This window comes from Azolla caroliniana, unplaced genomic scaffold (genome assembly GCF_043228905.1).
Source record: "Azolla caroliniana isolate FFs.n. ecotype wild unplaced genomic scaffold, voAzoCaro1.0.p SCAF_7, whole genome shotgun sequence".
Lineage (NCBI taxonomy): Eukaryota > Viridiplantae > Streptophyta > Polypodiopsida > Salviniales > Salviniaceae > Azolla > Azolla caroliniana.
This window is the reverse complement of record NW_028230442.1, coordinates 18384359-18402088: the sequence shown is the minus strand read 5'-3', so window position 1 is coordinate 18402088 and position 17730 is coordinate 18384359. Positions and strand designations below refer to the sequence as shown.

Genomic DNA, 17730 nt, shown 5'->3' with positions numbered 1-17730 from the left:
TTAAACTGGTCACCCAACGGTTGGGCGACCTTTGCACATCTTTATTTTTCGTGCCTTCTTCCTTATCGAAATTCAACAGTGTAGATCGCACGCGCCTTCTCTGAGCAACCTGCACCGTCTGTGGTCGCGATTCCCTCACCAGCCCTCTTTATGATTTGTGTCATAATAGACACGTCGATACATACATGATACATACATACATACATACATGATACATACATACATACATACATACTCTCTTGTAGCTAACTGATCTGCAAGTCTCAAGACCAATGAGCCAAAGACTACTAACCAACAGTCAGCCACATAGATCTCTACAGACAGGCCTCCCCCCCCCCCCCCCCCCCCCCCCCCCAACTCTCCTTCTTTCCTGGCTCGCCTTGTGATCGATCATATCCCTGCATTTATCAATTCTCTGCCCATCTGCTTTTTGCTCTTCTGGGTTCAAAATCCTGTTTTGTTTGAAAAGGCATCTCCCATCAATGTACATTCTTGTCTTGTAGCTTCCCTGCATGAGTTTGTCATCAATCAATCGTCAAACTGTCTAGATTGCAGATCCTTCTCTTAGACGGTCTATGTCGCGGGAGCTAATCGATTTGGGTTCCTTCAGATCTTGCCCAACTCATCTCAGACTAGCAAGGATACAGTCGCATAGAGATTTGGACAAGGAATCAGCTTCATCATAATCTTCTTCACTCCTATTCGGCGAGGATCGATCTGGTGGTGAGGTCTTTCTCTCTCTCTCTCTCATACAATCTGATTTTGTAACCCCTCGACATTTATAGTACCAAGGACCTTCCCTGTAGAAGGAATTCTGTCCTGATCAGTGCGTTGGGGTTTGATTTAATAAGTATTGACAACACTAAAAATAGAATAGGAGTCTGTTTATATATCTCTCTGATTAGAAGTTATCAGAAAACTAGGATAGCCCTCTCTATTTAGGGTTCATCATAACGTGGAATAAGATTTCTATATATTTCGATGTGATTAATGTTTAGTATAAAAAAGGAATAATAATATATTTCGATATGATTAAGCTTTAGGGTAAAGAAGTGTAGGATTTTTTCTATATATGTATTGATATGGTTTAATGGTTTGGGTTTCACACAGAAAAAGAAAAGGAGTTTCTATATATATGTTGCTGTTATATTAGTGTTGCAGTAGATTAGGTCATATACATTGGTAAAGAAGTTCAATCAAGGTGCAATAGAGCTTGTTTTTCCTGAGTTCTATGATTAGGGTCTATATTTCAGAAAGAACTGGTTTGTTTTTATAATTGTGTTACTTTTGGATTATGTTTGTGGTCTAGAGGAAATTAGATTTTATTTGCCACTGATAGGCTTATTAAAGACAGTGTTTCTGAAGAAAGAATGTTGTTTTTAATATATCTGCTAAGTTTGTCCAGGTTTGCAAAAGTTTAGGTCATATACGAGGAACTTTGTGCATTCTAACAGAAAGTAGATATTGTTTTTCCTGAATTTTGACTCTTTATTATGTATGGATTGGTCTGGATAGTGGATTATTGCTTTGCTTGTCATTTTCAAACCTTTTACTTTCTAATTTCTTGAATCAAATTCAAAGAAATTATGCACGAAAATTTACCAAGGATGTTTGATAGGGCAAAACAAGAGCTGAAGAAATAACAGATGTAGTTAAATAGAGGCTCAAGATGAAGTGAGATTTATCTTGAAATTAGGGTTTCTGCTTCTAAAGAGAGATTATGATTATTTGCTTTTTGGACTAGGCTTGCAATATACCAGGCAAAAAACAGGAGAAGACCTTTGCAAAAGGTGCATTAGAATAGAAACTATACCTTACTTTTTTCGAGTTTCTGGGATGGGCGGATTGAGCTCAATAATGGTTTCTTGGTCTGCCTTTCTCTCACAGATTTTACTTTTTAAAGGTTCAGAGTCCAGTTCAATTCAAGTTTGCACTAAAATCGATTAGAGCATTTGATAGGGACAAACATAAGTCGATGTTGTTGAATTAGAGGCTCAGGTTGGCATGAAGTCTATGTTCTGAAGAGAGAATATGGTAATGCTCTTTTTGGGTTAGGCTTTCACATTGTGACACAAATAGGTCAATCAAAGTGCATTTTAATAAACAATAGAGCTTATTTTGCCCAAGTTTTTATGATGAGCAGATTAAGCTCATTAATGTGTTCTTGCTTTGATTGTCTCTCAAAGCTTTTTATTTTTCCTTTGGTTTTCTTTAGGAGTCTACTGTGAATATCAAAGCAAATTTGCACGAAAATCTACCTAAAACCTCCCAAATAAGACAAGAAAAGAGCTTCAGAATGTCTGATTTTGTCGAATTAGAGGCTCAAGACGGTGTGAGATTTACATGGAACCTTTGGCCAAGCTCTAAAGTTGAAGCAAGCAAATGTGTTGTGCCTATGGCTGCTGTATATACACCTCTACGAAGCTTCCCTGAAAAGCAACCTCTTCCATACTCGCCTCTTCGATGTAAAACATGCTCTGCTTTTCTTTGTCCTTATGCTCAGATAGATTTCATGGCAAAACATTGGATTTGTCCTTTCTGTTTCCAGCGAAACCATTTTCCTCAACATTATCACCATATTTCTGAGAACAACTTACCACCTGAGCTCTTCCAACAGTATTCTACAGTGGAGTACGCACCCCTGTCTGAGAAATCACTACCGCCAGTTTTCCTCTTCGTCATTGACACTTGCTTGATTGAGGAGGAGTTGGGCTTTTTAAAAACAGCCTTGAAACAAGCTATAGAATTGATACCAGAACATGCATTAGTAGGTCTGATTACATTCGGTACCCAGGTGCAAGTACATGAACTACGATTGGCAGAAATACCAAAATCACATGTTTTTAGGGGATCCAAAGAGATCAGTAAAGAGACAATCCTTGATCAACTTGGTCTTTCTTCAGCTTGGCGAAATGTTCTGCCTCGGGGGCCACAACAGCATCTGACCAGCAATGGGACTTTTGTTAGTGGTGTTAATCGGTTCCTTCTTCCTCAGGCCGATTGCGAGTACAGTCTTGGAGCAGTGTGTACATACCTAATGTTTCCTAAATAAAAGCTTTATTAAAAGATTTTGTCTTAAGAAGTGAATGGGATAATGGCTTCTAGTTGAATGGCAGCTATTGGATGACTTGCAAAAAGATGCATGGCCGGTTGAATCTGTTCATAGGCCTATGCGCTGCACAGGCATGGCCTTGACAGTCGCAGCTGGATTGCTCGGAGCTTGTGTACCTGGAACTGGAGCTCGCATAATGGCTTTTCTCGGTGGACCATGCACCGGAGGACCAGGAACAGTAAGCTTTTTTTTATGCTCATAATGTTTTTTTCTGGTTGGTTCCAGTCTTTTGCACGTATCCTGTTTGAAACCATCCAAAAGGAGCTGGTTGGTTAAGTGCATGAATAGAAACATGTAAAGTATTCTAGATACAAGTAAAGGTAGCCTAAAATAGAAATTAAAGCTCTATCCACTAGATAGGGTGAAAGGGGCCAAGAACAATGAGCACATATACATCACATTGGTCAGGGGTGACATAATGGGACAACTCTCAAGTCTGACTGTGCAAGGAAGCTAGATCTGGAGTCTGGCCATTTCACGTGATCTGGGAGGAGGGAGGATGTTTATTTGAAGATTCAACTAGACATATATTTGCATGTGTTCGCTACTACAAATATAAACACATGCACTTGAGTAGTAAATACATAGTCGGTAAACATCTAGGATATGGGCGTTATGGAAGTGAACTTTTCACCTCAGCTGTCTTTGTCCGAAGGATTGATGTTGAAAACTGCAGGCTTGTAGCTAGCCAAATCATTCTCTTACGGGAAAATTTCCAATCATAGAACCCAAAATATGTTTTGCTTTTTGGAATATAACTTTAACCCTATGTGTTGCACGCTTTGTTCATATCTTCTTAATACACTTGCTGATAGATTTTGCTTGTCAGTTATAATATCAAGTTTATGCTATGCATGATGAACTAGTTGAGAAAACGATGTTCCTTGAGGTCGATCTCTCATTCACATTGCAATTTGCAGTTTAGTTTCACACATTTAAGTTTCTCTATCTTGATAATTGACATATTGTATTTTAATCTGCCTCTCCCAACCCTTGAGCTTTCATTCACTAACATAATCTTGAATTCTTGCGCTAACACGAATTTGTAAGCTCATAATATTATGTTTTTTTATAAAGCTTTATTATTGTGACCGTGCATCCCATGCTTATTGTCATGTTGGTGGGTATCTATTTCGTCCAAGAATTGTAAATTAAGTATATTGCTTGATTTTCTTTGTAGATAGTTGCTAAAGAACTTTCAGACCCTATACGATCCCATAAGGACTTGGAAAAAGACACAGCTCCATTTTACAAGAAAGCAGTTAAATTCTATCAAGGTTTATCAAAACAGCTGGTGGACCAGGGCCATGTTTTGGATCTTTTTGCATGTGCCCTTGACCAGGTATATATTCTTCAAATGGTGTGGTTAGTAAAAAGAATCTTTGGTTCTGTATTCATGGTCTTATGTGAATGTGATTCTCTGCACGATAGTACGTAATATACTCGAATGCATTGGCAAACATTCTTTTTCATACGAATGCAAACGAATGTGTATGTTATCAAAACATTCTTATGTTTTTTTTTACACTTTTTGCCTTAACTTTCTTACCTTAAAAAATAAATTATCTTATAATAAATAATGAATACAAAAGTATGGTATTTACCATACTTCGACAGTGTTTACCATACTCAAATGGTGAAATATTCTCGAATGTGAATGCACGTATGGTTCATACTATGGTCTGCACTATTATTATATAATACAATCCACGTGTCTTTTCATGTCAGGTGATTGTGTTGGTCTCCTCAATATTGTTGGACTTCCATAAATCCTTGTTTTCAGTTTTAAAGGCCTGCTTGTATTTTAGTGCTCAATTCTTTGTATTTGTGAGAGAAGAAAGTGTCATTATGCAGCAACATCAGTCAATGGACAATTCCTGTGTATAAAGCAACATAAGTGACAGTTCTAAAGTAAACAATAGGCCCGGCTAGGTTGATATGCCTAGTTCTAAACTCCATGTGAGTGCCATCTGTATTTCGCCTTCATAGCTTTGCATGACAATGGGAGCCATCTTGTGGGCTTCAACAGGACCTATATATCCTCATGTTAATGAGTAAAATAAATATACTCTGAAATGTGTTGCAATATACTGGTCCACTCATGGGCTGTGCTGAAATTGCATTATTACATTATGTTGAGTGACGAGTCTTGATCATGGCTTCAAAAATCAGGCTGCATGTAAAATGTAAAATTTGATTTGTTTCTGTGTGCAGGTTGGAGTTGCTGAAATTAAGGTGGCAGTAGAAAGGACTGGTGGATTGGTAGTATTGGCAGAGAGTTTTGGTCACTCAGTCTTCAAGGATTCATTCAAACGAGTCTTTGAGGCCGGAGAAAATGTCCTTGGTCTTTCCTTCAAGTATGGTAGTGTCTTTTTGCTGTTACCAACTACAAATGCACCAAATATCTTAATTTGATTTGTGTATTTGCAGTGGAACTTTTGAGGTTCTTTGTTCCAAAGATGTGAAGATCCAGGGAATCATAGGTCCTTGTGCATCATTAGAAAAGGTGTGTTATTTCTTGTGATATATTTTGCCATTGAAATAAAGTATAATAGGAAAATATTCAGAAATTTGATTACATTAGCACATTGTTCAAAGTGTATGGATAATGTACCTGTATTTCTAGCTATATGCTTACAAGTATTATTAATAAAACTAGATCGACATTAGACCTACAATCCTGGACTAAGGGTTAAGGGTATTCATGGACTGTGTGCTTGTGGATAACTGTAATTGTTTCTCTACTTCATGAATACCTCAGTTCTAATGAATTTTCTAATTGGGGTTCAGATATTTTTTTATGGATTTCTTATGTGCATGATTTCTCTAATTGCCTGTAGTTATAGTAACATAATACTTGCTATGGTGAGGCTCAATTAATCATGGATCTAATTACATGATTTATTATATTTCTAATCACGTGATAATGCTTTATTAATGCCAATAAGCATATGTTTGAAGTTGAGGATGACATTACTCTCACCTTTCAAATGTGATACGTTATTATGAGTATCATTCTGGACATTTTCTGTAAATTACTAACAGATTGAGATCTATGTTGTTATAGAAAGGGACATCATACTCAGAGACAGTGGTTGGACAAGGGAACACAACAGCTTGGAAGATGTGTGGACTCGACACCAATACTTCATTGGCAATCTTTTTCGACGTCGTGCCCTCTCAGCAACCTAATGCAGCTGCACCCCTTGGGCGCCAGTTTTTCCTGCAGTTTCTTACTCAGTAAGCTCTTTTATGATCGATAGTTGAGTTTCTGACCATATATTGGCAGTTAGTGTCATTGATTTAGATTTAAGGTCTTTTAAATTAGGTGCTATTTAATTCAATGCCAGTTTGGGAGAATTAAAAACAATAGTTGACATGTTTGCGTCACTGCATCATCTTATGGAATATGGAGTGTGGAATATATAATATGAAACAGAAAGTAATTTACTTAGTTTTAAGAAGTAGATAATGTGTTCACTTTTTTTTGTGACAATACGTATCACATTTTTGTTTGTTATCACTGGAATATCAAGTAAATGTATCTTAATGAGTTAAAAATTGGCTGTTAGGCGATTAATATCATTGCAATCGACTCATATGTTATGACTTCCATAAATGTTCAATGTCCTTCCACATAATCTTAGAACATTCCCTGCAGCTTCCTATAGCTGAAATGATGTTTCCTAAATTCAATATCTTTTAAATATTTGTAGAAAAACGCCCATTCTGGACCCCTCTAGGGAGAATGATGATTGAAGGAGAAGGATGTGGAAGACTTCCATGAAGAGAAAGATGATAATGATGGTGATAACTCAGGTTTATGAGAGTCTCTAGTTTTACCTTATTAGCCTTCGATACATGTAGCATGTAGGATCCATCTTATTATGATTCTTTCTTTTTAAATCCATTGCCTGTGATATCTTTATTTGTTTCCTTCACTTTCTAATTTAGTACCTAGCTTGATTTGATGTTCATTGTGTTATATTTCGTAATATTAGCTTATTACTGAAAACTTTTAATGGAAAGTTAGCCATGTTTTCGGTTTTCCAACTCAGAGGAAGGAAACTTGGAAACTTGTTTCTAATGTTATCATTAGGCAGCTTCCTATATCGTGTTAATAAATGTGTTTTCGATATATATTTGTAGAGCCTCCTAGAGAAATACTCAAATGTCAGCATGGCTTGCATTGATAACATCCCTTTTGAGGCAAGTTTTTTAGTTATGTATTCCTGACAATGGATTGTTCATGATTTTACTTAGGTTGTCTGTTGAATCTTGTATTGTGGAAAAATGTGTAGGCTCTTCCATGGAAGGTTCAAAATCTGATATAAAGGTAGAAGCAGAACAAGTTAATTGTACTAAAAATATTTTACATAGCTTCAATATTTCCAAGAGTTTATTTGCCATGTGAGTGAGAATATTGTGGAGTGGGGCCGACTGATTTATAAATTAATGGGATCTCAACCAGATACTGTTACATGGAATAGGGCTCCATTCTATGGTTGATCCTAGAACTTGTAGCTATTTTAGCTACATCTGTTATCCTCCATGTTAATACTAAATGAGATTAATGATTAAGTATTTTCATTTTCTGCTCCATATATTATGATATAGATATCAACATCCTGATGGTAAGATCCGAATTCGTGCGACCACAGTCACAAGACAATGGGTTGATGGTAGTGCAAACGTAGAGGTATTAACCTATAACATTAACAAAGCAAGGAGATGAGTTTTTACTGATTTCTTTTATGAAGATTCACATAATTTTCTTATGTGTAGGATATAATATCAGGGTTTGATCAAGAAACAGCTGCTGTTATTTTAGCTCGGTTAGCATCACATAAAATGGAGACTGAGGTAACATATAATGGTTTCTGCATAAGCATGCATTCCAACAATTGTTGCTTGGTCGCGATGTGGCTCTAAGAAATGGTTGGTAGTACTTCCAACAAGTATTTTCTCAGGAAGTATGGATGTTTTCAACCAGGAGGAATTTGATGCAACACGATGGTTGGATCGGCTGCTCATCCGGTTGTCTTCAAGGTTCGGTGACTATAGGAAGGATGATCCTGCATCATTCAGTTTCAATGCAAGATTCACAATCTTCCCTCAATTCATGTTTAACCTTAGACGATCACAATTTGTACAGGTGATGGTGAATAATAATCATTTCATGGATTTTGTATGTAGTTGAATTGTCTACATATCTATTGAGACTTAATCAATATGAATTTCGAATGCAGGTGTTCAACAATAGTCCGGATGAGACAGCGTATTTTCGGATGCTATTGAATAGAGAAAATGTGTCCAATTCTGTTGTGATGATTCAGCCATCTCTAATATCATATTCTTTGCTTAACCCTCCAGAGCCTGCTCTGCTTGATGTAGCTGCTATTGCAGTTGACAGAATTCTTCTGCTGGATGCATATTTCAGCATTGTGGTGTTCCATGGAACGATTATCGCACAATGGCGTAATGCAGGGTATCATAATCAACCAGACTATCAGGTTTGTCTTTCCACAAGTTGGGTTTTTGGGTGATAGGGTACAGCTTGCCATCCAATATGGATGAATGCCCTAATCTACCAGCATTTCTAGGAGTTAGGGTTTAGTGAACCTGCATTTTCTCATTGTTTTCTTGCTCAGACTTTTTCAATGGGTGTGTTTGCTCAACTTCACTTACATTCTTTATAGCTTCTGGTTTAGGTTGGAGTTAAGGCTTGAGTAAGATTCAATCGGCATAATCACTTCCTTTTGGAGTGTTGAGGAGTTTACGAATTAACATACAGAACAATAGTTGCTTAAATTTTCTTTATTAAACTGCCATATTCACTTTCTTGATTTTGTCAACTGGTGTTGTCACATACTTTTTTTCAGGTTCAAGGTTTGCACAATATAAATTGATGTAATACCGTTTTTCTTTGGGTTAAAGATTTGCATACTTGTCTTTTTACTAGGGTGGTTCCGGGTTTATGAACCTGGCTTTCTACACTCAACCTTTTCCTTTCAGAGTTTTGGGTTAATTTGAAAATGTTTGGGGCATGCAGAATTTTGCTGAACTCCTTCAAGCTCCATTAGATGATGCTCATGCTGTCATGGGAGAACGCTTCCCTGCCCCACGATTAGTGGTTTGTGATCAATATGGATCTCAGGTCAGTGATATGACATATTTGACTCACTGTTTGTAATTCTTGTATATACTTTGGAGTTTGTAAAAATGACCAGAATACCCTCATCTAGGTAATTTGTACTATATATACACGATTCATGTTTTTTTGCTGAAAATATGTAAGTTGTGTATACCATTAAAATTTTCAGAAATAACCAGAATACCCTTATAACCAGTTTTGTATTAGAGGGGTATTCTGGTTCCCAAACGTAGGATTATTATTGTAAATACCCTAGGGAGTGAGGGTTTATTTTGGTATTTTGCCATAAAATATAAATTGACCTACTCTGGCCTTCTTTCCAGGCCCGTTTTCTACTAGCAAAACTCAATCCTTCAGCAACTTACAACTCAACCCAAGGCCCGAGGCCTGGTGGTGACATTATCTTCACTGATGATGTTAGCTTGCAAATTTTCATAGAACATCTACAAAGATTGGCAGTACAAACATAAGCAAGGATCCATTACCACTTATCACCAGAATCCTTTCCAAAATGTGGTGTCATTTGAATTGGTAAAAGTCATTGATGTTTGATTTTTACCACTTTGTATAATGTCTTTTTGACCTGATGGTATGCAGCTTTGAATGCAATTATTGTGTAGTCATTAAATGAGCTACCTTTTCAGTGTCAATATGCGCAGAAATGCATGGAGGGGTAATGGGCACCATGAGTTTGTTTATTTATTTTTGCATTTGTTGGAGGGCGCCTTGGAAACCTGCTTAATTTATTGTCTAATGCCTGGCAAGGTGATAAAGATAAAAATATGGTTTAACTTCTGATAATGTGTATAGTTGGGCTGTGTAAGATTTGCAAATCGATTTCTCATAATGTTGGTATCTGATGATTTTTTATGTCAGTCTTTAACAAATGGACCCATTGTCTTGTTGTCCTGATGAATGAACCTTGCAAAATATCAGCATGTTATTTGTTGATGTTGTTGAGTCCATTTTCAAGTTATCAAAGGAACACATTATTTGTTTACTACATGATTTTAAGACTCTTAAGTTTTGTGCACTATGTGAGAATCCAGCCCTAAATCTCAACTCTTTCCTCTTGTTCCACAATTAGAAGAGGACACAATATGTTAATGGCGATTAAATAAGCTTTGTCAATAATATAGATAGGTAATGTGCTGTAGTATTTCAGGGTAAACTGAATTATTTGCTCCTCTTATGTAGAGATGAGAGGTTTTTCTGTAGCTGTTGACTTGGTGGTTTACACAGAAGCATTTAAAGTCATAAAATTGAACCCAAGTTTGAGCCTTGCTAATGGGGAAATTGTAAGTTTTCTATTTATCTCATTATGGTAAAAGCACACAATTATATTAATTGTATGTAAAATCCACTTGTTAGAACTTCTTAGTCCTTGAGTAGTGAGAGGGACATCTTGATAATCCATTAGAAAACTTGAATATGCATTAAAGGAATTGATCTCCAAATGTTCTCTAACATCTAAAAATTCCACTTGGGAAGGCAGTTCAAATTCTTCACATATGCTTTCACCCCATGTCTACCATCAAACATGAAGGCACTATCCATATTCCAACTGCCAATGTAATAAAAATTGGAACAATATCTCTAGCTTGTCATTTGGATCATTGAGCAAAACCCATTGTTGGCCTCAAATAACAAGTTAAAACTTGTGAAATCTCCTATAAGTACTTCTAAATTACATGTGCTAAAAGGCATTCAATCAACTTGTGGACTGTCCTCCAATGGAATGGTACAAAAGAAACAGGTACTTGACCTTAGTCTTCATCTCTTTAAGGTTGAATATGATTGGAGCCCACTAATCATGGTGGCTCTCCATATGACTTACATAAACTCCACAAATTGCCAACTATGTTGCAATACTTTTTACCTCATTGCATTTGATTTACATACTTTCCACACTTTTTTTGCTTTAGGTGATAGTCTAGATAATGATGCCATTATATGATGATACAAAATATTTGTAATGACCTATAACAAGCATGTACCATCCTTTAATTGCCAATGCACCTAAGGTGCACCATTTGTTTTCATTGGGAAAGATCCACGCAACGATGGTATATCTTATATTTGTAGTATCTCTAGAAAGTTCATTAAACACAACTTCATTTATTCATGGTAGGCCCATCAGTTTAAGACATGCATATTTGATTTTCCAAATGATGTAGTATTCTTAGTAGTAGATTTCGCTGAGAATTATACTTTCAAGCAGTAGAATGAAATTCAATCCATGCATTGGTGTTCAATGCAAGTAACCATTTTTGTGCACATAATGGGCACTTACCCATGACCAACTAAATGCAGATGGTGTGCATATGAATTGTGCAGGACATGCAATCAAATTTTTAAGACCTAATATGTCAACAAGTGCAACTGGTGTTTATTCCTCGCAGGTTTGAGATATCAAACACGTATTTTGGGAAGTGAGGAAAGATGAAGTAAATAGGGAGACGAAATGGGAGTGCCAAGGAATTCCTTAATTGCGATCTCTCCATGTTGTCCGGGGTTATTCTAGGTTTGATGGTCATTGTATTGTGGTTAGAGAATTAACTTGTTTTTGCTTCCATTGTGTGCAAGGAAATTGGAGGTATTGTTTAAACAAAGCATATATTCAAAATTGGGAGTACCATACATTGAATGGTAAGGAAGTGGCGGATGGAGAAACATAAAACAATGTTGACTTCACATATTAGGGCCATGGAGATACTCAGAGTGATGTCACAAAGGTTGGCGATAATTTCGCTATAAATGCAAAAGAAGGCAATTCAAAGGGTGTTGATTTCTATATATTGAGGTGCACGGTTTGTAAACAATGTGCAATGCAACATATTGTAGATGCTTGGGGAAATTTTGTATCTGCCGGGACATTCTACATCGAAGGTATTTTTTATGCAAGACTAGATGATTACAATTATGTTTATAGACTAGATGATTATGTAATTATGTGTAAAGGCTTGTAGAAGACAAACCAGTAACGTACACGTACTCTCATTTGGTCATGTGCATCAACGTCCTAGTGACACAATACAATAGCCGCTCAGATTTATACACAATTAGTGCTAATGTGTATGAATGTATTTACAACAGTGTACCATGGAATTTGTAGCTACAAGGATATCATACCAGTTTTCTTGTAAAGTGGACAAAGTAGTTGTATTGCAAAAAAACAATTTAATAAAATTGTTTAAGAGTCTTCTTTTTGTTCTTGTTTGTTAATAAAATTGTCTGTTAAATGTGTCTTTCAATTTTAGTGTCTGTTCAATGTGCATAATGACGATTATACTGTTTGGAATACATTTTGGCAATGGTTTTTTTACTCTCAAGTGAACGATTTACAAGTTCAAACAATTTGCCATTCTGAGAACAACCATCAACATGAACTCAGAAATCAATGACCTATTTTAAAATTACACAGTAGTTAATTTACTCAAAACAAACGATTTTAATCCTTCATTGATTAATCTATCATCAAATTACATATTTATAATACACCATTGGCAATGTCTACAAAGCGCCTATAAACAGCTAAACTCTTGTTGGTTAGTGAAACTTCTCTACATATGTGATCTACATACCGAGCTCTATATGTAGTCCACAACCATGCAGTCAATTGGTAGCTCAATGTTTTCACCAAGTAGTTATCAAGCATTTCCTCAGGTAGAATGAGACAACATCTACGAAGGTTGTAGTAATGTTGGAAATGTTTTGTATCCACAATCAATGTATTGTCGGCATTATATTCGGGCCAGGTATGCCAAAAATTCGAAAGTCTTTTGAATCTTGCAATATCCTACTGCTCACATCTTTCTCGTGTCCATTGACCCTTGAAATGTTGTCGCCACTTTGGGAAGAATCTTTCTACACACTTCCACACATCTGTACGTGGTTTTTCATTCCAAATAAACAAATCAAAGTATTGCACAACCCACTCTAGAAATTGATTCACATGCCTCCTTGGTGTCATATATCGCACACTCTTCTGGACTTTATCAAGCTCCAAGATCAAGGCTCTTCTTTCGTCTTCTAATGGTTTAGGTTTCCATTCCTACAACTGAGCCTCTATTACACAAAGTATTGGTAGCACATGATCAATTTCAATCAACTCAGGTTCTATCGACACAATTGGTGTCCTTTTCCTCTTCAAACCCCTGGTTGACTATGTCTTTGGGTCTGGCTTCACCTTGTTTTGCTCTTGTGCAATAATTGGGCTTGGTGTCACACTGTTTTGCTCTTGTATAGTCGATTGTGTCATCGGTCCTAACATTACCTCTGTGCATGTAGATACTTCTCTGGTCGATATCAACTCACTAGTATCACATGTTGCATCTACCTGCATAATCAGATAATTTGTGCAACATGCTTGATCTACTTTGTAGCTAATTAGCCACATTGTAGTTGATTAGCTACTACACTATAGATTGGCAGTAGCTAATTAACTACTCTACTTAAGTATGGTAGTACCTAATTAGCTACCACTCTTGATGTTGCTTAGCTAATTAGCTGCTACACTATAGATTGGTAGTAGCTAATTAGCTATATCTTAGCTAATTAGCTACTCTACTTAAGTATGGTAGTAGCTGATTAGCTACCACTCTTGATACTGCTTAGCTAATTAGCTGCTACACTATAGATTGGTAGTTACTAATTAGCTACTCTACTTAAGTATGGCAGTAGCTAATTAGCTACCACTCTTGATACTGCTTAGCTAATTAGCTACATAGTAGCTAATTAGTTGTTATACTATAGATTGGGAGTGTTAATTAGCTACATCTTAGCTAATTAGCTACTCTACTTAAGTATGGCAGTAGCTAATTAGCTACCACTCTTGATACTACTCAGCTACTTAGCTACATTGTAGCAAATTAGCTACTACGCTATAGATTGGCAGTAGTTAATTAGCTACATCTTAGCTAATTAGTTACTCTACTTAAGTATCGCAATAGCTAATTAGCTACCACCCTTGATACTACTCAGCTAATTACCTACGTTGTAGCTAATTAGCTACTACACTATAGAACCACAATAGCTAATTAGCTACCACATTCTATACTGCTTAGCTAATCAGTGTTTACACTTTATTCTAATTAGTTAATTAGCTACCACACTCTAGATGGCTTAGCTAATTAGCTACTACACAATAGAGACAAGCAACAAATTTACCTGTTTGTTTTCTCCACTCATCAGGGAGAGTTGTATTGCAATCTCCTAAACAGACTACAGCCATGCGACAAGCATAATATGCAAAACAAGCGATATGTTACATGTGTTGGCATGGTTGTAGGTGTACCGGAAGAGTGGCAATTTTGTCCTCTACGCCTAAGCCGCAAGCGATGCAACGTGCTTGAACAATCAATATATCGTTGCTTGGTTCTCCCACGCTTGATAAGGAAGCAAGAATATTGAGGTCCAATTCTTGTCTACTCCTTACCATCCCCTCGACAAAATGTAGTTGCTTCTTAAGGTAGCTAACTATCCGTTCTTGACGAGAGTATTGTTCCTACAATGTAGCCGAGAAATTTAGCGTTTTATCAATCCTTAATGAGGAAGATAGAACAACAAGAAACAAGAATCATTAACTTACTTGGAGGTTCTCCATATTGTTATCAACAACAATATTTACACCTAGAAGATCCAGGTTCATTGAAAGAACCGAGCGAAGGGTTCAGACACTTCCAAACTTTCAAGAATGAAGTCGAGAAAGCCACGGGCCGACATGTACGTTGTCTTCGATCGGATGGCGGCAAGGAGTACTTCTCAGATGACTTCACGGCATATCTCCAAAAGGAAGGAATTCGGCAAGAATTCACTTGCCGACACACTCCAAGTAGCGCGGGCCATGATGAACGAGAACCATAAGCCCAAGTCATATTGGGCCGAAGCGGCAAATACGGTCGTCTACCTAATGAACCGGTGCACAACATCCGGCGTGCACGAGGTCACTCCGCACGAAAAATACTTCGGAAAGAAGCCGGACTTATCGCACATCCACATATTCGGAGAGATAGCGTACGTGCACATCCCCGACGAGAAGCGTCAAAAGCTTGACCCGAAGTCGGCGAAATGTATCCTCGTAGGATACTCATTGGAGCAAAAAGGGTACAAGTGCTACAACCCTTCAACTCGAAAATCTCGAGTAAGTCGAGACATCGTTTTTGACGAGTCCGCATCCTCGTACGCACTAGAGATAACTCCAACTCCGACTCCGCTCGACCCGGAATTCGCCGAACAAGAGATCGAGGATGAAGATCGCCTTATGCGCATATTCGAAGAAAGTCTGATCACGACCTGATTGAGCGGACCACAAGAGCCTTTGAGCGATCAAAGCACATCACGACCTAGCCCGAAGATGGACAAAGGCAAGGCGAAAATGTCGGAATACGAAGACGATTGCTTCAACGACGATGAGTCATCTCACTCACTCGACAGTGAGTTTAGCGGTTTCGAGGTACCAATCGGAGCTAAGAAAGCCCTCATCTCTGCAAATGAAAAGCTCTGTTGCTCCACCCATGAAAAGAATCTGGTCAGCCGATTCGGCTACAACGACTACATGGCATATCACTATGCCTTTATGATGAAGGTGGCGACAGTACGCGAGCCGGAAACATTCTCCGAAGCAGCCAAGGATTCGCGATGGATCGAAGCGATGAACGAGGAGATGTAGGCACTACGCAAGAACGAGACGTGGGATCTCGTTCCCATCTCACCACACAAAAAGGCGATCGGATGCAGATGGATTTACAAAGTGAAGTACAAAGTCGACGACTCGTAGGGAAAGGTTATGCCCAAACGCACGGAGTTGACTACGAGGAGACCTTTGCCCCGGTGGCAAAGATGACGACGGTACGGACCGTAATTGCGCTTGCCGTGGCGAAAGGGTGGCACCTCCATCAAATGGACGTCAAGAACGCCTTTCTACAAGGCGAATCAGAAGAGGAGGTGTACATGATACAACCACCCGGCTTCAACTCGAGCACCCATCCGAAAGATGTACGCCGACTCAAGAAGCCACTCTACAGCCTCAAGCAAGCACCGCGTGTTTGGCATTCGAAGATAACGCAATATCTTCATCAAATCGGCTTCCGTATGTCAAAATCGGACAACTCTCTCTACATACGAAGCGATTCCACAAGTCTGATCGTCATCATCTTATATGTGGATGACCTAGTCATTGGAGGTGAGCATCTCGTCGAAATCAATAAGGTCAAATCCCTCCTTTCCGACAAGTTCGAGATGATGGACATGAAGGAGCTCCACTACTTCCTCAACATCGATGTAATTCGGACTCCGGCCGGAATCATGATCTCTCAACGGCACTACATCCTCAACTTACTCTACAAGTTCGGGATGGCTGAGTGCAAATCCGTGGCAACCCCGCTTGATCATAATCTCAAACTAGATGTGAACTCCAGCACCAAAGCATGTGAGCCGACTCAGTATCAGCAACTCATCGGGAGTCTCATCTACCTCATGATCACTCGACCCGATCTCAGCTATCCGGTCGGTCTCCTTAGTCAATTCATGCAAACACCGCGTGATACTCACTTGGATTGCGCTAAGTGAGTTCTACAATACATGAGCGGCACAATGGATTGCGGCATTCTCTACAAGACCGCGATGCCAATACGCCTCGAGGGGTACACAGACGCTGATTGGGCCAACTACAAAGCCGATAGAAGATCAACCTCCGGATTTGTTTTCTCCCTCGGCAGCGGAGCAATATCCTAGAGTAGCAAGAAGCAATCTATCGTCGCTCTTTCGAGTACGGAGGCGGAATACAGGGGCGCAGCTGTAACTGCGTGTGAAGCCGTATGGCTCAAGAGGTTTTGAAGGATCTGGGCGTACCCATCAAGGATCCGACTTCCCTTACTGTGACAACATGAGCAATATCTATCTGGCTCGGAACCTGGTGTTCCACGCGCGGACAAAGCACATCGAAGTGCACTATCACTTCATCCGAGAGCGCGTTCTAGCTAGCGATGTCAACCTACAACACATTAGCACCAATCTTCAAACGACCGACATCTTCATTAAAGCCTTAGGATCTGACAAGTTGTGGCAATTCATGACCGATATCGGATTGGTTTAAATGGTTTCTTGGTTCGGTTCGGTTCATGTTTCAAAATTTTTAAACAGTTCGGTTTCAAACCGACTCGGTTTTAAATTTTGACACTCTCGAACCGAACCGTTGCCGATTGTCAGTCTTAGAAGACGTTAATTGCTCTCTCTCTCTCTCTCTCTTTTCGTAAATCAATGTTTGTTATTAAAACAAGATGATAATACAACCCTTGTTATCTTCACTACTTCATAAATAGTGATAGTGCAAGGGAAACCCTCTCAAGTGTTGCAAATAACAATCGGCAACGGTTTGAACCGAACTGAACCGCGAAACCGCGGGTTAACAGCTTAACGGTTCGGTTCAGGTTTAGGTTTTTAAAAATGGTTTGGTTCGGTTTTA

At 38.4% G+C, this 17730-nt stretch overlaps 1 protein-coding gene across 1 annotated transcript; it reads left to right on the top strand.

Moving 5' to 3' along the window:
- Nucleotides 1-358: 358 nt before the first annotated feature.
- Nucleotides 359-10021, top strand: LOC147862154 (protein transport protein SEC23 E-like). Its single transcript, XM_087322327.1, has 13 exons — nucleotides 359-728; nucleotides 2216-3022; nucleotides 3117-3290; nucleotides 4293-4454; nucleotides 5327-5469; nucleotides 5543-5618; nucleotides 6180-6352; nucleotides 7730-7811; nucleotides 7898-7975; nucleotides 8106-8267; nucleotides 8362-8625; nucleotides 9165-9269; nucleotides 9590-10021. The coding sequence occupies exons 2-13, from the start codon at nucleotides 2297-2299 to the stop codon at nucleotides 9734-9736; spliced, it is 2292 nt and encodes a 763-aa protein (XP_087178453.1). The 5' UTR covers nucleotides 359-728; nucleotides 2216-2296; the 3' UTR covers nucleotides 9737-10021.
- The last annotated feature ends 7709 nt before the right edge of the window (nucleotides 10022-17730 follow it).